We start from the raw sequence: 24,551 nt of genomic DNA, 5'->3' as shown, positions 1-24,551 counted from the left end.
TGACTTACAAAAGAAATACTTGACATCAAAGTCTTGGGGACTGTGACTAAAAAGTTGTATTAAGCCATATGTTAGCCGCTACCAGCATAACACACCCAAATCCCCCTCAAACTGTCAGCACTTGAATTGCATTGTGGGTAATGTAGGCACCAGAGGAATTTGTGGAAGAGGGGCTGGAAAAGCCTAAAAGGAAGTAATTTTTTAATCAATATAACAAAATTGATCAAAATCAGACTAATAGGACATTTTAAAAACAGATTACAACAATAAAAAAGCAAAATCTGGATCATAAAAAAAAAAAAAAAAACAAGAGCCAAGAGGTGAAAAACTCCTTAAGAAACGGCTCAGGAGTGAGTCTTAATGATTGAAAAATATGCTACATAGATATCTGGCTCTTATTTTTGTTGATGTATTTGCCAAATATTAATATGGTTGAGCCACTACCTTTTTATTCATCTGCTTCCCTCCTGCATGAACAATGTGCTCCTGACTGAAAGCTGTGCTGGGATACCTCAGAGGTCTCTGGATGAAACACTATCCGTTTCTTGTATCCTGCCTTTAGAAATTTACGCCCATAGCAGAACCATTATAAAGCAATTACAGTTTCATATGGCCACTTCTTTTGAGATTGAGCAGGAGGAAGGAAGAGAGAGGTAGTTAAAAAAGAATAAGTGTGCCAATATTGATGTTTTTTTGTTTTTTTTAAATGCTCCGTTGTCCAGCTGGGCATGTCTTCCACTCGCCTGCCCACAAAAAAAACCCCATCCCATTCTCACTTCATTGAAATGAAAATGAAAAGAAAAATGGATCAATTACTCTGATGATTTCTTGAACTTCTTTTCATTCTTGCGAGGCCGAATGCCCTGCACGAGTGGCCCTGCAGTTTTTATGACAGTGAACCCTGGGAACAAGAGTCTATTCTCTGCAAGACAATAACAGGGAGGAAGCTGTGTTTGTGTGTGACACTTGATCGGCCTGCTACGGTAACCACAGCTCCAAGCACGCACACACACACACACACACACACACACACAAACACTAACTCAGTTCCCACTGCTTGATTGGCAGGATGCCAGAGACCCACACCTGCTTTAACTGCCTTTACTTTCTAGGCTGTTTGACCAGATGGGGACTGAATTCATAATAACTATCTATATGTGTGTGTGTGTGTGTGTGTGTGTGTGTGTGTGTGTGTGTGCATCATCTGGCTGTATATGACGACCACCACCTGACTTACCCTTTGATACCAGAGCTCTGAAATCATTTCCCGGCCACCTCTGAATGCATCGGACAGCAGCACATGGCAGCAATATGTTAGGGCCGGGATCATACTTCAGTCATGCTAAATTGGAGGACTTCATTTAGAGGTGCTCGTCTGGGAGCGGCCTTAATTTCTCCGCGTCTTTTTTGGAGGTGATAACATGCCCAGGGGCTGACAAGGAAGGGAAATTGATATGTGCACACGGATGTCTGTAGGACGCAGCACGCCAATCTGCTTGTCTCAAATTCGAGGTCAATCATGCCTCTTCCAGCAGCTGCATGAACATGTTGCATGAACATGTTGCACACGAGTAACCACAGAGGGAAACAGTTATTTAAGTGTTAAGGAACTATGGAAGCCAATTTCCACCTGTAAAAGTTGCTTAGTCACAATTATGAGATGAAAAGTAATAATAGCAGATAGTAGATAGTAGAGATAAAAGTCACAATTATAAGATTAAAAGCCAAACTAATGAGGTAAGTCACAATTCTGAGATAAAAAAAAGTCATAATAATGAGATAAAAATCAGAAATTGTGAGCTGAAAGTCATAATTATAACATAAAACACTTTATGCGATAAAAAGTCATAATTACGATATAAACAGTCAAAATTGTTAGATAAAAATTATAATTATGAGTGAAAAAGTCATCTCTGTGAGATAAAAACTGAAATTATTGGATGAAAGTCATAATTATGAAATAAGAAGTCAAAATTATGAGATAAAAAGTCATATTAATGAGATAAACATCTTAAATTGTGAGAAGAACATCATAATTAAGAAATAAAAAAAGCTGTATTTATGAGATATGTCATAATTATGAGGCATAAAGTTAAAATTATGAGAGTAAAGACATAATTGTGAGATAAAAAGCCTAAGTTATGACATGAAAGTCATGATTACGAGATAAAAGTCAAAATTATGGAAAGTAATTTTAATCATTTGATTTCATGATTCTTATCAAGTAGATTATTTTATCTACTTGTTTTGTTTTGTTTTGTTTTGTTTTGTTTTACATGTGGAAATTAAAGCACAAATGTTATCAACTGAGATTATTATTATAATAATGATTCAGGTTTGTGAATTATGTTGTTAGCCTTCATTCCCATTTGTGGAAATAAGAGCTCTGACAAGTCTGAGCCTTTAATATCACAAGATATTAGGAAGCACAATACATCATTAAGAAAATTAAATTAATGCATTTGTCTTTTATCAGACACTCAGAAACAAACACTTAAATAACTCTCAGCTGTCTCTGACTCTGCAGGACCACACATTCATTTTAGTCCTCACTGGTCGACTTCGCTCATTGAGGTTTGGATGCAATTTATGGGGCAGGAACTGTTTTGCATAAACAGTTTGGAAATTTGCTGCAATTTTACTTTCTTCTGTCTGGCTGCTGGCATTTTCCAGATGTGCAACAATAGATGTTTCCACATGTGCAGCAGGGAGAAAACCAATATTCCTCAGTGTTCGTTCTGTTGTGTCAGATGGGAATTTTCTGATTCTGTCAAGATAGTCTGTAATGTTAATAGGAAAAGTCAGTTTAAATCATCTCTGTGGCTCCATGTATGGGAACTGTAGGATGTATGTTAGGGTTTGTTTTTCATTTTTAACAAACATTTTTTGCATGTTCCATCAGTAAATCCAGAAATAAAGTAAATCTGAAGATTAACAGATTACATCTATCTATCTATCTATCTAGAATGTTAGGGCTGAAATGATTAGACAATAAGTCGATTGACAGAAAATGTATAAATCATGTATATTTTAAATTGATAACTTGCATGTTAAAAATCCTCTGGTTCCAGCTTCTCTAATGAGAGGATTGTTATTTTTCTATGTTTTTAGAACATGATAAATTGAATATCTTTGCAGTTTTGACATTTAGTTGAAAAAAATACTTTAAGTTGTCGCCTCAGGCTCTGGGAAAGACACATTTAACAGTATTTCAGTAACTGATTGGAGAATGTATGTATATATGTATTTAAGGTAAGATAAATTAAGATAAGTTAAGTTATGCAAGATGTTGAACATGATATTGAATGTGCAGCAATATCGCACATGATACTGAACATGATAATATTTCACATAATTGTGAGAATAATATTGCAAGATATTGAAAGTACTATTGCACATGATATTAAGAATATTTTATGTGATACTGAAAGTAATATTTCACATGATATTAAAAGTAATATTGTACATGATATTGAAAACTAATATTGCACATTGTACTGACAAGTAGTATTTCACATGATATTGAGAATATTTTACGTGATACTTAACGTAATATTTCACATATTTCACATGATATTAAATGTAATGTTGCACATGATATTTAGAATATTTCACATGATATTAAGACTAATATTTCACATGATATTGAGAATACTTCACATGATATTAAGACTAATATTTCACATGATACTGAGAATATTTTACATGATACTAAACGTAATATTTCACGTAATATTAAATCTAATATTGCATATGATTTTTAGAATATTTCACATGATATCAAGAGTAATATTGCACATGATATTTCACATGACATGACAATGAATATAATGGTACTTGTGATACTGAAAAGTAATATTTCAGGGTATCGGATGTGGATTGTAATAGTGCACATGATACTGAAAAGTTATATTGCACTTTATATTGAATATAATATTTCACATAAAATTTAAAAGTAATATATGAAATCAAAAGTAATATTTCACATGATATTGAATATATTTTCGCACATAATATTGAAAAGAAATATTTCACATAATACCGAATGTATGCTGTAATATTGTTGATATTGACAAGTGATATTGCACATGGTATTGGAAAGTATATTGTAATATTTCACACGAAATTGAAAAGTAATATTGATTGATATGCCTTTTTTAATAAATAATTTTAGGTTTATATATACCATGTCATTTTGTATGTTACATGTTATATACCGCCTTGGCTCGTGCTCATGGTGTTTTCCTTGTCCTGTCTGTGGTCTTCCATCAACTCGCGAGATCATGTGGCTCGCGGAGCTTTGGCTTGGCACGTGTGCTGTTCTTTTTTTTTTTTTTTTTTTTAAGTGTGGCTCTCAGCTGCCGAGGCGGATGATGATGATGGCGGAGCTGGTTCAGGGACAGGCCTCGGTGGCTCAGCCCGGAACGAAAGATGACTTCGTAGACACGATACGCCGGGTCCGACAGGTAAAATGCTCTCGAGCGAACACAGGTGTAGCGCTTTCGGACCACGAACAGCGTGTTTGCATGTGGAGCAGGGCAGGACTTCGGTCGGGGCACCCCGGACCCCCTACTACAAACACTCCTCATGCACCCAGCAGCAGCAAGCTAGCAAGCTAACGTTAAATAGCCGAGCTGAGAGGACAGATTAGAGTTTACACGGGACAGAAGACGCGTTAAATAACAGTGTCAAACATGTCAAAACGACCAGGAAAGTCGTGTCTCACGCAAAAAACACGAAGGCCTCTGATAATGTCGAAGTTTATGCAACTTTAGTAAGTTAAGCCGACACACTGCAACCTGTTGTCAAGTCACAGAAGTTGCAGTTAGCTTAGCTTGCTAACTTACTATCACAAGTTAGATAGCCTGCAGCTTGACCCACAACGTGACCAAAGCTAATGTTTAGTATCGTCATGAAGGCTGATCAACCGGACCGTCTGACACGATGTCACAAAGTTAGCCTGCTAGTTTTGAAGTTAGCTTAAGTATAACTGGTTTAAACAGACACACTGCGAGCTCAATCACTAATCACGTGCAGTGCTAACGTTTAAATCCCCCCCATTCCCCTTCTTTAACTAAATAACAAGCGTGTGTACTAAACTTAAAGCGTACCTTTGACATAATAACACATCTGAGTAAGCTAGTAGGGCTGGTGCTAGCTAGCTAGCGTGTGTGGTACTGTGTGTCCTAACAGGCAACGTTGGAGTAAGGCCATGCAATGTAACGTCATCTGTTCAAATAAGCCCCCCTCCACTCCTCCTGTTCAGCACACTTGGATTTTTCCATTGCTGCCTGTAAATTACCTGGAAAATATATAAAATACAGCCCGCATTTCACTGATGCCCTCTGTTTACGTGTTATTGATTAGTTTCAGATGGTGACTGTAGCAGAGATGGTCACTGTAGTAGACCAACATTAAGTTGGTTCAAAGTAGAGCTGTCTGTATGCTGTGATAGAAGATTAGTATACCACCGAGTGCAGTTAATAGCGTGTCAATTGGACTTTAGTCGTACAGCTACCAGTTGAGCTTTCCCCTGTGTAGATTATAATCTTGGTATGAACAAATGGACTGTCCCTGAATGTTTTAATCTCTTAATTTGCTTGCTAATAAAAAAAAAGATAAGCACCAATATTTTGCATAACAGCCACAGAGGTTAATGCACATTATCATAAAGTTTTACAATATAGGTGCAATTAACAAAATTTTGAATACGCTCAGATAAAAACATGACATGTCAAATATAGAAATCCATACTGTTTTCACAGTAAAATTCCTGATGATTACTATTATTGTTTAAAATGTTAAAGGTCATATTTACAGGGATTTAATAACAGAATATGTTATAAATGGAAGACAATTACTGTATAATTACCTGAAAATAAGAATTATGTTTTTCTGATCTTAGAATGACAGAACATTTGACAGATGGCGTGGGTCACAAGTGAATGCTGCATTTGAATTTCCAAATTACAACCTCAAAGCGTTCCAGATGCACAACGCCAAAAGTAAATGAAAAACATGGCCGACCCAGGCAAACTGATGAGTTTCCTTTGCAAATGTACGCTAAATTGAATCCGTCCTCCTTACTTAAACGCCATTTAATGTTTTATTTCACTGCGACCACTGACAACATATTTTGACTTCAGTTTTCATGCAGAGCAGCTTTTACTGTATGATAGTGAGTATTATTTTAAGCTTCCATGGGTGCCGCCATATTTATGGCATCAGACAGCTGCTTCTGCATTAAGTCGGGGGTGTAGATGATTCTGCCTTGACTTCACAAGTAGGAACTCTGACTTTGAGCGGCGTTCCATTAGACTTTTTCTTGTGGGAGGTCTGAAATTTTCGAGTTCTGAGTTGTCTGGAATGCAGCCTTAGACACTGCATTGAGCACTTCAGCCTGTTGCTGCAGTACGTCAACATTGCCGCCATATTAGTTGCCAAGACAGGCCTGTTAACAGGGGAGCTATTTTTTTTAGATAACAAGCACTATAATGTTAACATTTCTCCATGTGTCATGTTCTATTGTTTATTATAATATTATAATATTTCTTTCTAACTTATTCCATGAATCCTTAGATATAAACTTAAACCAATTGCAGGCCAGACTTGACCTATCCAAGATGGCGGCAACATTGATGTACAATCCAAAAACCAGTGCAGCGTTTGCCATGTTTCTAGAGTTGTTACAGTTCTTGGTGTGGACGGTCCTTAAATCCTACGCAATGAACTTTTAAGTAACATTAAAGCCTGTTTCTTGATAAATTCCTGATGATTAGTATTACTGTTTAAATTTTTTATTATCAAATTAACAGTGTTTGATAACGGCGACTTGAAAAACTCGTGGTAAATAGTGTCCAGCTTCAACAAAAGTTAGCAAGTTTCCCACACACAGGCTCACTGAACTGCTTTTCAGTCTAAAAAGGGGTGAAATGATTTCATTGCTGGTATCAGTAGTTTTTTAACATTTTCAGGACATTTTAACAACAAAACTGATAACTGGCTCACTATAATCATGACAAACTTTTCATACTATATCATCTCAAGCCATTTCACTGTTCATAAATGTTTGTCATGATGCTTTTGAAGCCCTCCATAAACTCGCCCCCTTCCTCCACTTTCTCATATGTTTCCTCATACCTTGTTCAAAAGATCAAAACAAAAAGCTGCTGCCAGAGGAGGAACAGTTCACTTTGGCCTTTTAGCAGTAAAAACAAATAGGACATAAGGGATTTGACTGTGGGCATCAGTCTCACACTCTTGCGTCATCAGAAGGGCATAGACACTGGCATTATTAGTCAAAGATAAATATCAGAATGAATCACGTATTAATCCATATAAAAAGCTCTCTATCTCCGCCACATTTTGCTTGTGGCTGATGTTTAACTGTGGATTTGGTTATTCCACTGAGTTCGCATGTGACTGCCCAAATGTACTTAATAGAAAAGGGAAGTAATCCCATTGTTTTGCCTGTTATCATATGACATCGATGTGGCATAAGTCTGAGAGATGGGAAGTGAAGGCCACAGTCTAATGTGTCTTTATACTGTGTGTGTTTACCGTGTTACTTCCCACACATGCAGCAGTAAAAGCACTCAACCTGCTTTTCTCTGCGCAGAGAGCAGCCAGTGAAAGTGACTGACATTTAAGTCTTGAAGCTGCACGAGCTGAAATTATTTTGCGATATGTTTCACATTAAGCGCTCTGTTTTGTTTTGTTTTTTTTTTTTGTTTTTTTTCATTAAAGAGATATCAGAGCAAACAAAAGCAAAGCCCACAATTGTGTAAAGGTCCATTAACTCATTAGAGTAAATCACCAGATGTTGACCTCTGCAGTAGGCCTCCCATTTGCTAATTATTGCATTCTGGCTCCTTCTGCTTGCTGCTTCTCTCCTGTTATTTTTTTCAAATTGCCACTTTGTCAGTGTCATTAAATGTACCATCTTGATAACTTGATCCGTATCATAACCATTAACATTAACCCTGTGGAAACAAATAACAACAAAGTAATTTGTAAAATGTAAAAACCTCATTGGTTGGAAGTCGTCATGAGCAGTGTAGATCACCGCCGTACCACAGCAGCACCCGATGTGTGAGGTGTTCTTAGACCCTAAATATAAACTATACATACTTTAGTTCCCATGTGACCACATGTCACATGATTTCATTTCTTATTTTTAGTCAAATCAGACATTTAAGTACATATTTTGGGGCTTAAAGTATGTAAGCTGACTGACTGCAGTTACTATTTAAGGTATTTTTTGTTTTTACATATTCACTCAGCTAGGATTGCATTCAGGAAATGAGTTGGTGTTGAAGGCCAGTCCAGTCCACAGTAGTGTTTACCCAGAGGCCTCAGTGGACATTGAAGGGTTTCTACTGGAGGATGGACAGTTTGTACTGGACAGTTTGACAAACCGCATGACTACAACCCTGACTCAAACACAACAGGATTTATCTGTGGCAAACATGTTTATGTGCACATGTTTTATATATGGTGCACTCGGGTAGATCGGCATCTGGTGAAATAAATTTTAATTCATAGAGTAGTTTATTGTAAAAAGTTATGATAAAACAACCATAATTCATTAAATCTAAGGCTGGCCACACTAAATCGGGGTTTCCAAACTTTTTCATGTCAAGGACCTGCACAGTAGAAGCACATTAGACCACACACCCCTAATTTGAGACCAGTTTGTCTCAAGGAATCCCCACTGAGTAGTTTAATTTTTTAAGATCTGTAGATAAAACTTTCAATCAATTATCATAAGTTACAATCAATCGGCTATTAAAAACACAATTATATTTATTTCCTTGTTGTTACAACTTCCAATAAATGTGCTAGAAGTTAAAATATTTTCTCCTTTTGTTGGGGAACCCTTATAACCCACTTAGGGACCCATGTTGGTCTCCAGAAACCACTACATTAAACCATTTTAAATGACAGAAACAGCCTGCGTCCACACCAGCGTGTCCAGATCATTTTCACAGACACCTCTGCTCACCATGTAACACCTGAGCGAGAGAAAAACTGTTAAATATCGTCGTCCTCATCCTCTTTTCAGTTGGCATAAAACAAAACTGCATCAAAGACGACATCTTACAAGTAGTCTCAGCCTGTTAACCCTCCATTCATCCCCCCTCTTTGATCACCTTCATTTGTTCAAATTCAGCGAAATTCACAATTTAGTTGTACAAATTTACATATTTTTACATACAAAAATATGCAAAGTAGTTTGTTAGACAGGTGAACAAATAAAAAAAAAAAAAAAATCACATCTCAGAAATACTTCATGTTAACCAGCAGTTGTTTTCAAGCTGTTGGTGCTGATAAAATCATGACTTTACAATCACAAGGTTGTCTCAGAAAATCAACATAACTGCAGAATTAAATTCAGGGTTATTAGAGTGTCATATGTCCACTTAACACGTTCATTTATGTAATTCATGTCGACACAGAATCGACAGTTTTGTGACGGACCTCTTCTAGACATTTGTGACACAGACATGTCGTGGGAATTTCAAAATAGAGGCATATCTTAAAGATGACGGTGTAGATTAAGATTTTCTCGCTGCATTGCTCATGTTAGATCATTGAGCATTGAATCTATGTATTGATCCAGATTGATGTATTGTTGCACCTCTGCTGTGCACCGTGTTTAGCCATTTAAAGTGATTAACCGGGGATAGAAAGTTCTTAACTTTAATGCCACACATTCTCCTTCCTGTGACTGGGAAAGACTGCTGTCATCATTTTGCAAGAACTCCTTTTTTCTAGATACATACTAAAACAGAAAATCTGGCATTTTAAGGTTTATCTGTTGTGGAGATTGTTTTGAGAAAGCTCAGTTTTTAAGAGAATAAAAAAAAACTGCAGGCTTAGTGAGGATGGAGAGGTAGAACCGGTAGAAAAAGATGCATTTTTAAATATCTGCTTGAATATGGACAAAATACATTCCAGCAGTCAGTGCTCCTTCACAGTGAGACGTGTCTGTGGCAACAGACCAAATACAGTACAGATGCATGTTTGGGACATAGTGTTCCTGATGAACTTTGTGTATGCTGAAGGAAGTATTTTAAAACTTTTTGACACTAAAAAACATGTAAGTGTACTTACTTTGCAGCGGCAATTTTGACAGACAGCAGCTTATTTGACCTGTAAAATTCTGAACAAAGCTGGGGAACTCAATATTTCAATAATAATTCTGTCAAAATCAGACAACGTGCAGCTGCACTGTTGCTGATAAAACAGGAAGGTGTTTTGGAAGATACTTCTCAGGTACCTGTAGTGAAAGAAAAGTCAAGAGAAACACAAAGTTCAAGCATTTTCTTCAGCATAGGCTTCATGTAAAATGTTTTTCAGGCTGTTTCACTCGCGTGGTGATAGTAATGTCACGGAAAACAGCAACCCCACACCTGCTTCCTTTTCTGCCCGCTTATTTCCATCGCACCCCTCTCACTTCCACTGGTGGGCTCTGAAGTAGATAATCATCCCTGAAGGTGATGGAAGACTCTAATTGCTGTCACTATATTTTCATATTGCGAAAAAAAAAATTCCAGTCAGGCACAGATGTCAATTTAGTGTAATTTTCTGAAATGCTATACTTTTGTATGGAACGAGAGGTGGCAGATTAACAGGGAGTGGAAAATGCTGTTGGCGCTCTCATGCAGCGTAACTGAAGATTTAAACGTCCATCACTGCAGAACACGAGCGTTTGCTTTAGGTCGTTGTAGATGCAGATTGGTTTTTAGCTAAGCTGTAATGCAAATAAGTCTTCTGTTCTTGAAGCTGTGTGCAGTGATTGGACACGTTCCATCACTGACGGAGAATTATGAAGAGAAATGTACGTCTTGGGTGGCCAGAAACGTACGCTGGTCTTTTCTTGTGCCTATCATGTATTGATTTTGATCCAGAAATGTAAATACGGACTAAACGTTTAATAGTGCTGTGTTCTTACATGACTTGATTATGGGTGGCTGTTGAGCCTCTGTGTTTCTTGGTTCTGAGAGTAGAAACTGTCAAAGCAGTCAAGTAGCCAAAATTGGCATCAGTTGTAGATTCCTTTTAGGGCTTTCCCCGATTTAAGATTGTTTCTGTCACCTAGTAGTCATTAGTTCAAGGCATTAGTCGACTAATCGTTGAACATTTATGATATTCAATTATTTGTAGGAACAGCCAGCAAGGAGAATTAACTTTTTTTTTGTAACAGTATAGTTATTTCCGTGTTTTAATCAGTGAGACTCGTTTGAGATAAACTTCCAGCTTCTTAAAATTAACTTGCTCCTCAACCGCCTTACGTCTCCGCCGTGTCTTCATTGTCCCCAGAGTTCGAGTCCTGTACATCACGTAATGCAATGTTACTGTATTCCCCGTCTTCAAGCCGGCCTCAGAGGCTGTGTCTCAGACTCGTAGGACTGCTAACTGAGCTAGCCAGCTAATGGCAGCTGCAGCACAGTTAGCAACAGTACACCAGCGGTGACTGGAGTGTTATATAAGAAAAGGTCAGTTTTGCAACAGGTTAGTTAGATTATTAATACTGAGGTATCAGTGTGCAGCATGTTATTACTGTAGCTGCTGGTGGTGGTGCTAACTACTTAATAACTACTACTTTATACTTGTGCTCATTTTTATTTTAAATTTAGGCTTTTATGGATTCTGCTCTGGTGCTCTTCTGTCTCTTGTTCCCGTCTTCTCTCCTACCCCTGCCCATCTTTGCTCTCATGGTCTGTAGCCCGTTGCATGACTCCCGACCCGTCCCAGACATGGACAGATACTTAAACCTGTTTGCTAACTTTCAGGCGCCTGCGAGGCATCGGCAAGCTCTCAGACCGCATCTTCGAACGGTTACCACATAGCAAATAAAAGCCAGTTTGCCTCTGATCTGGGGGCTTTTGTCTGCACTCTCAAAAAAACTGTGGGCAAGTATCATAAGATACCTGTATCTCATCAGTCCTGTATGTTAAAAATATTCAGAACTTTGCAGAAACAGGAAAAAAAAAAACAGTGTATGTTATAGTTACACAAAAAAACTAACACAAGCTGATTGTAAAATGACTAGAAAATGTAATCAGCAACTCTTTTGGTCAATTTTAACAACCCATTTTCCAGATTAAACATTTAAATGAGGCAGTTAAAATAGTGTTAAGATCACTTTGTCACAATCCTCATCATAAATGTGTAATTTGGCCATCCCTTATCTTTTTTCCTCCGTCTGTTTTTGCACATCTACATACCTCTTACAGCATCTACAAACAGAATTGACAGCCTCCACTTTAGGCTCGAATATGGAGCTGGAAATATATTTTTCTGTGTGTAATAGTTTTAGGCAGCTGTCTGTCTTACTGTTGTAACTTCCAGGCAACTCCTCTACTGGCAAATCCAGTCTGTTGAGATATCGCTGCGTGCTGTGATGATCCGTGTCATTTGTCGGTGAAAGCATAAAAAGGTTAGCTTAGTCAGAGAGAGCTGGCATATGACGGATGTTTCAAGGAAAGTGCCACCGTCACTAGTCTCAACAAGAACTGTACTTCGAGCCTCTGTAATGTTGTACAAAGTGCAGTTTTCAGCTGCTGTCAGAAAGATAACGCTCTCCACAACAGATGGATTGTCGGGGTCCGACTTCACAGCAAACTCGATGCTTTTAAGAAAAGAAGAGAAGCGAGTGTGTCACACTTATTCTGAAGGGTTGTTCAAGATGTTGTCTTGGAAAGGAAATGTATGTTCAAAGAGAATATCATCACATATCGACTTTTCACCTTTATTCCATCTGTCTTACTGTTGTGCGTCTCCAGATGGCAGCCAAGATGGGAGGAGACCAGATGCCCAACATGAACAGTTCCTCTCCAGTCATAGACCCCTCCCTCTACGGCTTTGGAGGCCAGAAACGTTCACTAGACAATGGAGGTAAACATTATACATAGCATGTGTCTGTAGAATGGGCTGATAAATTGGTATACATTTGTAACCACGCTGTCAGATGCTTTTATCCTGCAGAATATATATGTAGACACCTTCATAAAAACACCATCCTGCTATATAAAAGCTCTCAATGTGTTTATCCCCTCACTGTAGAAAGGAGACGCTCTATGTGGCGTCTTCTGCCTGTTCAAACTGTGTCTGTTTGTGTTCCTTTTTGTCGGGTTTTGCTGCAACCACCCTGTAAAGTTTATCCAGAATTGCTATTTCATTTCACTTCATTATGCAACCTGACGAGTTGCCGTTTCTCTTTGGGAATGGTTCTTATTTTGCCCTAACCAATCATTTTGCCACCAAAATCTTTTTCATTCACCACAAAAGCTGCTTAGAGTTGCTTTCAAAGATTTTCATGCCGATTGAAGAAAAGAGACTCAACATGCAACCTGTTCAGCTGCACCGACCTGAGACACACAAAGATGACATCCCGATTCTCTATTTTGCCCACAAAGTTTTGATTTGTTGGTTAAAAAAAATACTACATATACTACTACTTCTTTTTACTTTTGGTTTGTTCTGCAGCTGCCCTCACAAAGTGTGTACTGATGCCTGCAGTATGCATACAGTTGGGACATACTACTTCCTCATATCATGGTGCCTTGAGCTTTGACTCTCTTGCTCAAACACCCATCTCAAAGGATTATGGGTCAGAATAGCTAGAAAAGCTTGCTGGCTTGTATACTGCAAGATGCGACCGGATGTAGCAGGACATCCTGGTATTTTTGATATGCCGCATTTGACATACTGCGTATGGTGACATACTACTACATACTACTTCTGGCACACTAAATAGAAAGTGTGGGTACTGAAGCACACAGCATGCTCCCAAATAATATAAGAGGAATGTTTGCTTTTAAGTTCTTGTTTGGTGACCATAGAGCCCTGAGTTAGAGTTCATCAGAAGTTGAGCCAGATGCAACTTTTGACAATCAACAGTCTGAACGTGGCATAATTTACTGATCTTGTCATGCTCTCTCACACAGGGCCTTTTGTACAGAATAAAGTAAATATCAGTGAAATGTACATAAATTTAGTAAACCAACCACATAACAATAACCAGAGTGGCTGCGGTTCAGGAGGTATCATCCACTGATCGCAGGGTTGGGAAATTAACTTAATAAAATCTGAACATCTATGAGCTGCTGACAGATAAATGTTCAAATTCACCAGCTGCCCAGCAGTAAATCATTATTTTGTGCCTGAAATCTACCAGCCAGTTTCGTATTTTACCAGCTGGAGGCTGGTGCTGATCTCCCAGCCTGGATCTTATCTGTCCACATGTCAAGTGTCCTTGAACATGACACTTGACCCCAAAATGTGAGCGGGTGAATGAGGGTCCTGCTAACAGTTTGGATAAAAGCGCTATATAAATGCAGCCATTTAGTATTTTATTACAATTAGAGAGCAGGAAAGTGAGCAATAGTAATCCAATTTTTATTCAAGGTGGTGTGTGAAATTCTGTTTTTTTGTAAATGGTTTCTGTTTACATTCAGGGTTATTTCACTTTTTAAATTTAAAATCTGCAGTGTTTACATCATGTTTATTTGTAAGCAGCCCTTTTTCTCCCCCTGCCTTTTTGACACGTAACATTTTATCTGCAGATCACTGGAATAGCATGAAACTGTCGGCAGGGATGTCACTCATATGGTCGTCTTGTGCACAGGAGTGTAAATCACGTTTCATCACGATACAATATTATATCAATTCTCTGGACAAAGATACAATATTTGCAGATATCACAAACTCTGCCATGATACAATTTCGATTAGGGGCCTGCGATCAATACGAGATGATAATCCTGTGCCAGTCTAACACAAATGATGACACAAGTTACACGGTGACCAGCAAAGCTGAGTGTAACAGCTGTCTTGACAGTCACAAATACGAGCTGCCAGTAACAGGTTTGACTGGCAAAAGTCACACTTAATCCCTGCAGTGAGGTTTTAACAGAAGTTTTGTTGTTTCTCGCTGAGATCGACTTTGGCTCGGTCCCAGCAACGCAGCACAGCCCTACCAGAAGTTTGTAAAGTCTGCCTGTAACTCAAACAACAAACTGTGAGCTAATCGGTCTACAACACAGCAGTATAACAGTTTATAAAACTCATATTGACTTTTAACACACTGTTTGCATAATCTCATGTCAGTGACGCAGCTGAGGACGAGATGGGGGGGAAAAAACAGACTCTGTGCAGCAACAAAGTTGTCTCCCCCAAAAAACTCAATTTGGTTAAAACATCAAAAGAGATAACAAACGTTACTGTATACTGATTATTATTTAGGTGCGCTTGGGCAGAAATGATGGATATGCAGCAACGAAATTTTCAGAATTCAATCTTAAATATGACGATATGGATCGATGTTTTCACTTTGCATCAAACAAGAGATTGTTGAACATTGATCCATGGTTCTGTTAGGGATCAACAACAACCACTGTACTTTTAAGCCTAATGTTTCTTTATCAATGGATAATAAACCAAACAGAAGAAATGCCTCTTGAAACTTAAATATTGTTGACGACTGCTCTGTTTTTCCACTTGTTTGATACTTTCACAGTTTTATGAGTATATTTCTTAAAAATTGTGCGATTCTGTGTGCAAACCCGGCTGCACACCACAGACAACATGGTTTTGTATTTTCTTATTTATATTGTGTTTTAAGTATCTGACACTGCAGTGTAGTGAAAAGTGTCACTCTATCTCGCTGCGCCGTGCACACGTAACAAAGATTTGATCCATTTCATATCCATGAAGTGGAAACACGAGTCATTTATCCCGTCCTCCTCTTATCTTGTCACAGTTGTTTGTATGATAGTTCAGCCCTGAATGCATGGATAGATAATTGTATGCAATTCTGGTTTAGGGTTTTTTTGGAGACATGGTTATTGTTTGCAACAATTTGTCCTCAGTTTTTGTCAGTCAAGGTTGTCCCACAGAATGGGCGAAATAAAGAAATGGTATCTGTGTAGCACTGCAGTTAGCTCTCAGCGTTTAATTATCAGAAGTACAAGTATCCAAATGGACTCGAGACGTTCACATGTTATCTTGCAGTCTTGTCCTTGTGTGAATTCACCTCCTGTTTTATATTCATAGCTGTTCCATTCTCAAGCGTTAACCCCGGTGCATTTCCAGAAGAAGTGAAATCGGAGCAAACAACCATAAAATTGATTGAAGCTGCTAGATATCAACTCAGGTGTTCACGTCCATGGCAGCACATCCTCCGCTGACCCTGCAGGACCCTTGCTCGGTGCTACCTGTCAAAATTCAATTCATGACCAGCAGCCGCTGACCCGGCTGCCGCCTCTCTCTTTCCGAACGGCTCTGATTGAAACACTCACTCAAACACTCACAGGCCTGATTACCATGCCAGTGAACGTCCCCCGCTGTGGGTCAGACACAAACATGAACCACTGGCAGGACCATATCCATCTGCTCCCGTCCCCTCCAGCCCTGACTCACTCCTTCTCATTTTGCTGCTTCGTCAGCGATCAAAGTATTTATTTTTAACCATGATCTCAGATTATTTCTGTCATGTTAATTGGTTTGCTTTCTTCTCACTTCTCTCAGTAGGGAACCACCTCGGTGCAATGGTACATCAAAGGTGAGCGGAACTCACATTTTGGTTTCTCGTCATTTTAATGCACTTTGCATGTATTCTTGGTATTTACTCTGTGCCACAGTTAAGTAGCTTGCCGATTTATTTTCTCAAACAGCCTTATATTACTCACCTTACTCTCAAAACCAGATTTAATTTAATTTATGCTCTCATTGCTGGTGAATTTGATTGAACACGCTGTAAGCAATCCTGGAGAAAGAAAGCTGATAGTTGAGTCTCAGGTCGTCAGATACTGACGTTTTGGGGATGAGACTCAACAATCAACTGTCTTACCATCCTGTGATTCTCCCGTCATGGGATACATTTTTATAAGGCCTAAAAGCAAACATGGCTAAGAGAAGGAGAATAAGGCTACGTTATATTATGCTTAGAGGTTATTATGGATCTTTCGCCCCATGAGACCAAAATTATACTGTTTCTCCCAGCTTTAAATTCTTAATGGAAATGGTTTAAACATACAAGGAGTTTTTAACCGTCGATGAAATGGTCTCAGTTTAATACTGATGCGTCTGTGTGACCTAAATAAGCGAGATTTTTCTTAAGATAATTTTATTCTTTTATATTTTGTGGTTATTAGAGTGAAAACTCTGCTTCCTTTGTCCACAGGACCATTCAAAATCAACGGAGCTACTATGACAAACTTTCATATGTTGTTAATTTTGGAGGCCACTGTGGACAAAAGCAGTTGTTTTATATACTATAATAACAAAAAACAACATCAATAATAAAGCGATCTAAAAAAAAATCTACTCCTGCTTCTTTTTAACTGGCTAACATGCTACTCACTGCCTGTGAAAATGTAAACACAGGCTGATTTCATCTGATTTCAAAGGGAATCCAACCAAGAATAGAAGATATCTTTACAGAAATAGCAGATTTTCTCATTAACTTATGTAGGACATATAGAGGTATCAGTATTAAAATGAGGAAGTTTCATAAATAGTTAAAAACTTGAAAACAAATCTTTTTGTTTGTTCTGCGAAATATAAGAAAAACACGTCCAAGTTGACATGTTCACATCACTTACTTTGTCCAGCCAAGAGTCAAAAACCTTCATTTTACCATGAGAGAACACAAAAAAGTGATAAACCTGGAACCAGTTAATGTTTGACAAAATGACCAACAATGAATCTGTCATAAAGGACTGTTTCTGAAGAATTTTCTGTCGTCCAAGTGAAATGATCAACAGAAAATAAATTGGCTAAAGATTATATAATTTGATAATTGTCTTTTTTTAAGCCACTGCTTTCAGCTTCTCAAATGTAAATAGTTTTCTTCTATCTCCTGTCAAACAAAGGAAGCATTCGACAATTTTCAGTATTTTCCGACACTTTAAAAAGTATAATGAATATAATCACTAGTTACAGTCCTAATCATTTCAGCTCTATTTATTTATATGTACAAGTTCATTCACAGTATTTTAGATTTCTCTTGAGTTTTTCTGTGAGTTATTGATCATGTCCTAATCTCTCTCAGGGCTCTTGCGACAGAAGACTTCAAAGTGCCTGATAAGATGGTGGGATTCAGTAAGTAGCCCTTCATTATTCATTGGTCATTATAGTCTGTATTAATGTTTGACATGTAATCAGCAGTATTGACGTTCTACTCAGTTTCTGGGTCACTGCTTTGAGACCTCGTCTAAATTTTCCCTCCCGCCTCCTCCTCCTCCACAGTCATTGGAAAAGGAGGAGAGCAGATCTCAAGAATTCAGCTGGAATCAGGTTGTAAGATCCAGATTGCTTCAGGTAAGTTCTGACAAAAACGCGTCATATCAGCCCGCTGTTTCTGCTTGAGTTTTAGGTGTAAATTTATTTTAGGAGGCAATGGATATCTTATCCATTTGATATGGATGTGTTATCCATTGCGTCCTCAGAGGCCAGAATGAAAGGCATGAAACATAAATCGAAATTAGGGTGACAGTGGAATCCAGGGCCTTTCAAACATTGCCAGTGTTTCTCCTCGTGTGCGATGGTGTTAAATGTTTTGAAAGGGGAAAAAGTAAAAAAGTCTGGAAGATATATTTGGCTTGCCAAATCTCAGGTTCAGGACAATAACACGTTATATTGGCAACACCTGATTCAGTCCCCCAATTCAGCATCTATGAGCAACACATGAACATTTAAAACTTAATGAGTCGGCCTTAATGTGTGGGGGTTCTTTCGATGCTCAGGGTTTCTCCCAAAGGTGTGGATGTCCAGGGTGTACCCCACCTCTTGCCCAGCGTTATCTGGGATAGACTTTAGCACCCATAAACAATAAAGTAAAGTGTCAGCATTACATTTCACAAAACCGTTCCTATAACTAAGTAGTCGGCTTCCTAAGCAATATACATCTTCAGTATTTCCACTTTTGGGCACGTAGTGCATGTGAAACTCAGCCTGCAGAAAAGTCCAGGTCACAACCTCAATATGGCAGCTGGGTTTTGGGGCCAGGCGGAGAGTTATTTCCAGATATTTTCAGCATGTACAGTGCTTGAAAAGAAAATTACGAGAACTCAAAAAAAAAAAGCTAAATTGAAAAGGGCTTGGTCTTGTACTGCACTTTTCAGACGTAGCCTTTTGCAAGAGTGGTGACACATTTTCCCCGACTTATTGTAGATGCAGACAATTTGTTATACTGATTGAAGAGGAAGATAAGTTGGGTGACAGCTGAATATGTCCTGTGAATGCGTCCCGTTGGTTAAAATAATAAATGCCCTTTTGAAAGAAAGAGAGATAAATAAATAAACATTTAAACATGTTTTTTTTAATGCAAACAGTATTAAACATTACCTTTTTTTTTGTCAGATACATTTAAATGAGCTGTTTGCATAATGAGAAGCCAGGGGAACAGTTTGCATCAAAGCTGTTGCAGTTATCTTTTAGTTTAGTTTGTTTTTCACAATTAGACCCTTTCACATACAACTGTTTATATATTTTTCTTTTATGGCACCAACATCCCTGGTGTTAAGTTTGTGTGAAAGCATTTAAGTCCACTACGTGTCGGATCTTCATTTGCTGAGCTTTGTTTTCTTACAGACAGTGGAGGCATGTTGGACAGGCCCTGCACGCTGACCGGGAGCCCAGAGAACATTGAGTAAGTCTCACCTCTCAACTTTGACAGATTTACTGAAACTGCACAGAGCATTTGGAAAGTGTGCCCCATTGTTGTGACACAGAGGGCACGAACTCAAATCCCTTTTCACATCTCTCTCTCTTAATCAGTCACTGAATCACCTGAACACCTCTTTCACATCTGACAAAGAAAAACGTTTCTGTGTAACTGTGGTGACAAATGTGCTTCTGGGTCTTCACTCCGCCCCCACCACAGGCAGGCCAAGAGGCTGCTGAATGAGATTGTGGAGCAGTGTCGGTATGGTCCAGGCTTCCACAGCGACATGGACGGCAACAGCTCCATCCAACAGATCCTCATCCCCGCCAACAAAGTCGGCCTGGTCATCGGCAAAGGAGGAGAAACCATCAAACAGCTGCAGGTCTGATAATAGTAGACCGAACTGACGTACAGCATTCGCTGTAAAACTGTGCATTTGACAACCTCACTTTTCATTCTTACTGTGTAACATTTTTACTCACCATAATTGCAGAGATTGTGAATCTGCTCTATAATAAACAAGTTTAATAAAGTGCAGTTGAACCACATTCTTGACAGTGAAAAGCAAATTAAAAGTTAAGCTTTGAAAACCTGGTTCTGAATTGGTAAGAACCAGCGCTGAGCTGCACCAGTTAGGTCCTAATTTAGGGTGTGAAATCAACGCTAGAGGCCTAGTAACTACTAGTTAGTTTGTAACTAAATCAGATAGTAAAATTGGTTGGACCACAGTTACCCAGGTTATAACCGCTTTGGACCTAAAGTCAAAACCAAATCAACCAGATCAAAGAGAGAGTTCCTTCATCCTGGTTTCTGTGTGCATTAGCTTTCCGGCATCACACTTAGTTAGGTTGATAGTGAAATATGCATATTAATAAATTGTGTCTCTAATGCATTACTGTGTTGCAGAATAGCTGCATTTGATTAAAAAAAATATGCTTTGTTGCAGAAAAACTGTTTTTTTTCTGTTCTCATGTACTCCTCCCCTCTGGGCATGTGCATCTACTTATTTGCAACTTAAAGTTATGTTGTAACTCCTCTCCATGGTGCAGCCGCTTTTATTTTAGTAATGCATAAATCACAACTTTGTAATAATGTTATAAGTAGGCTAAGTTTGATCTGACAGGCTGCTGGTTCTTTGATCGGTGTTTGAATAAATCAGGGAGTGAGATTCACACATCGAATCTTTCTCTTCTCTGTTTTTTGCGTCAGTGTTTGCCGGAGCAAATCCAGGCATGTCCTCTTAATGTTGGCCAACCAAGCGGAGCTGACTAACATGCTAGAATTGATAGTTTTGGTAGTGCACCAGTTTTTGCCTGGGTAAAAATTGCGCCTTAGAATTTCTGTTGGACACATGCAAGTTGGTGGACAAACAGTAAATTGTTTTCATCACAAGCTGAACCAAACATCCTGCACTATTTGTGATGAATACATATACAGTTACAAACTATTATATAGTGATTTTTCTGTTCTAAATATTACTGTTGCAGCTCTTTTAAATATTTAGATATATAAAATAACTGAGTTATGGATAAATAACCTGACTGAAGTGTAATTTTCACTCACTATGATGACTATTCAATAGTTTTGAGCTTTTGCTTAAAAATTCTGACTTAATGACTGTCTTTTTGAAAACTTATTCTGCTCAAATTGTATTTTTTTCATTTATTTTCATAACCCATTTAAAATAAACATTTTAGATTACTTTGAATCTCATTTCACATCCCCCATAGGTTTTCACCTGCTGGTATAAGTTGTCAAGATTACATCCAAAAATAAAACCCTGTTCTTTTGAGATGTGACAGAATTTCCTCCTTTCAGAGTGACTAGTCTTTTGGGCCCCAGGTAACTTGGTTTGATGTGTGTTTGTGCTGCTGTCTGATTGTATCCCTGCAGGAGAGAACAGGAGTGCAGATGATAATGATTCAGGATGACCCCATGCCCACTGGAGCAGACAAGCCCCTGAGAATCACTGGGGATCCCCACAAAGTGCAGGTCGGTCTGAGAAGAGCTCAGTGTGTGCCGCTGTCTTTCCAGTTTACACTCAATTTTACACATTTTATGCCTTCAGTCTTCCACTCAAACATATGAAAACCTCTTTGTTTTTGAGCCAATTTCAGCCGGGCTTTTGTTACACTTCCTGTGAGGCATTCTTTGTTAAAACGGTAAAGATTTTCGTTTGTCTTTTACAGCAAGCCCGTGAACTTGTGGTGAAGCTTATCCGAGACAAGGACCAAGGAGACTTCAGGGTTGGCAGAGCAGACTTTGGATCCAAAATGGGGGGAAGCAGTCTGGATGTAAGATCTGTTTTTTTTCAAATGCTGGTCAGCTAAGATAACATGATTTTCACTTAATAACTTTTCTGAATTCTTCTCATCGTTCAGGTGGTTGTGCCCAGATTTGCCGTCGGCATCATCATCGGCAGGAACGGAGAGATGATCAAGAAGATTCAGAATGATGCCGGAGTCAGGATCCAGTTCAAACAAGGTAAGAAAATAAAGCGAGACCCCCATGTTAGCAGTCAAGTTTTTTTAAATAACAAAACTACTAATCCTGTCACCAGATTCTGGTTGGGTGTGGTTTTAAAAGATAAGAAGACAGATATTTCGGCCTGAATTTCTTTTTAGGTTGATGTCTGTTCATCTTTGGTTTTAGATGGATTACATTAATAATTTGCTCTTGTTGGGACGCTTTAATTGCACGTATAGTAACGGAGTTGTCATCCACTCGAGTAATGCCATCTTCACCTGGCTGTCTTCCCTCTGTGCCACTCTGTGATTGGTGAGGGCTAACCTGCAACTTCCTTCAGGCGTGGCCGTGTTGTGTTATGGCCGTGCTGCAGTCGCCGGAGTGATCTGCGACCGTTCTAGAAAATGTTTGTGGTTCCACTAGAAGCACCATGGTGTGTCCCAGAAGCAGCTCTCCACTCTACTCCACTTCAGATACGCACAGAGTCTATTTTTGACGGATGCTGCATCAATTAGGACAGAGCAGATTGAACAGGCAGGAAGTCAGACACTGAAAAGGCAGGGAGAATCCGGTTAATTTTCAAAATAAAAGACCTCGTGCAGACTCACAATCATAAAGACAGACAAAATAGAAACTATTTAACAGTGTAGCCTGCTTATCCCTGGTAGAAGCACAAAGAGTGATGAAAGAGGACCTAATCAACAAAATCTGAGCAAGTAAACATAATCAGGAGGGCAAAACGCTCCGCTGCCGAAATGCTTCTGAAACACTACTGGTGGGGCTTGCAGCCGAGCGGTGGACGGATCAGAACTGTGTGGAATCAATCAGTAAGCGTCGCCCTTGGTGAGAGTCGAGGAGTGAAACCAGCGTGGTTATAAATGAAATAAACTGAGTGGACATACATTAGGAAATAACAAATAAAATATTTTGTTTCTTTCAGTGGGCATGACTCTCGGTAGGGGGAGCACTTAAAGGTGTTACAGCATCACTATGGAGACTAACCGCTCCTCAAAATTATAACCACACTGTTGTAGCTATGGTGATACCATATGGAGACTGCAAGAACTGATTGTTTGCTTGTATTTTTCCAACAAGTTTCTGATGCCAGTGGAGATGGTTGATAGTCAAGATAAGATTAATCAAGTTGAAGAAAGAACAGCAGTAGTCACCGATTTAGTAAAGAAACAAAACTAAATAGAAGTTTAATAATTGAAAATCCATTTATGTAACTAAGGATGTAATTTTTGTACATTACACATAAATTATATATATAAATTTTAATCTGTATGATACATTTCAAACATTAACTAGAATTGTATTAAATAATAAGTAATATTTCTATCTGTGTGCATCATCCTGTTAATCTTGAAATACAACATGCATCAGTGCAGAAAAAATGCTTATTGTTGCGATGATTTTAGCATTGGAAAAATTTTGACCTATACTTTTGCATGCGGTCTGTCTTGGTGGGTGTCTGAGTACTTTATGGGCACCAGACAGAACTTCAGTCATCAGAATTCATGGACCGAGTGCCAAAAGTTCAGGTTCTTCCCCTAATTTTTATGTCTCGCGTGAGCTGAAAAATCCAAACCTACAAGCAAACAAAGCTTGAAAATATCGGGTCAGGATTTTGCTTCTTTTACTGAATGACTTCTGTTTAAAACACTCAAAAGTAAATATGTGAACAACTGTATTTGTCCCTCAGATGACGGAGTCAGTCCTGACAGAGTTGCTCAGGTGATGGGCCAGCCCGACCACTGCCACCATGCGGTCCAACTCATCCATGAACTGGTTCAAACTGCTCAGGTTTGTGCTTCTGCTCTGTACCTTCTGTTAACTTCCAGTTTACTTTACTGGGAAACAAAACAGCGATAAGTATTGCCAAGACACATTATGCTAGTAATTAGAAAATGATACAACCTAACATAGTTTACTTTTGCAGAAAACAAACTTTGAACTTGCGCAAGATTCTTACAAGGTTTTTAAAAAGGAAACAACACAGAAACTGGAAATTGGAAGTAATTTAGGAAGCCACTGCCATCTTAGGAACACTGATATTTTTTGCTTTGGTGTTTTTTGTATCGAGCAAAACTTTTCTCTTGATCAGCAGGTGCACAGGAGAAGAACATAGGTCGACAATACAAAACAAAAAAACTCCCACACTGTTTTCTTCACTTGCAGTCAGAGATAGTTAATGACAATATTTGGTAACTTTCATCAGTTTATTTTACAAGACAAAAGAAGAGAATAATATAAACACGAAACCATATATAAAATCATGTACAAGGAAAAAAAAATCTTATGTAGCCCACAAGTAAAGTTACTTTAACCAGATAAATATTTAAATGTGATTCAGCTGTGCTTAGAGCTGGACAGATGTCCTGTAGAGCCTGTCCCTGGACATGGTCTCT

General features: G+C 38.5%; 1 protein-coding gene across 5 annotated transcripts in view; it reads left to right on the top strand.

Moving 5' to 3' along the window:
• The first annotated feature begins 4,314 nt into the window (after positions 1-4,314).
• fubp3 (far upstream element (FUSE) binding protein 3) overlaps positions 4,315-24,551 on the top strand; it is a 31,161-nt gene continuing 10,924 nt past the window's right edge. For 4 of the 5 annotated variants that reach the window (XM_084745610.1, XM_084745607.1, XM_084745609.1 and 1 more), the window contains exons 1-11: positions 4,315-4,466; positions 12,792-12,903; positions 16,536-16,569; positions 18,061-18,110; positions 18,258-18,329; positions 19,602-19,659; positions 19,894-20,056; positions 21,568-21,666; positions 21,864-21,968; positions 22,056-22,158; positions 23,846-23,946. In XM_084745610.1, the coding sequence (XP_084601736.1) occupies positions 4,371-4,466; positions 12,792-12,903; positions 16,536-16,569; positions 18,061-18,110; positions 18,258-18,329; positions 19,602-19,659; positions 19,894-20,056; positions 21,568-21,666; positions 21,864-21,968; positions 22,056-22,158; positions 23,846-23,946 (993 nt within the window). In that variant the 5' untranslated portion in view covers positions 4,315-4,370. The remainder of the gene's footprint in view (positions 4,467-12,791; positions 12,904-16,535; positions 16,570-18,060; positions 18,111-18,257; positions 18,330-19,601; positions 19,660-19,893; positions 20,057-21,567; positions 21,667-21,863; positions 21,969-22,055; positions 22,159-23,845; positions 23,947-24,551) is intronic. The other variant, XM_084745608.1, reaches the window with a different exon arrangement.

The sequence above is a fragment of the Lutjanus erythropterus genome, chromosome 20 (assembly GCF_056507025.1).
Source record: "Lutjanus erythropterus isolate fLutEry1 chromosome 20, fLutEry1.hap2, whole genome shotgun sequence".
NCBI classification, from domain to species: domain Eukaryota; kingdom Metazoa; phylum Chordata; class Actinopteri; order Lutjaniformes; family Lutjanidae; genus Lutjanus; species Lutjanus erythropterus.
Note: the sequence above shows the minus strand (reverse complement) of the source record. Positions and strands in the feature narration are given on the sequence as shown.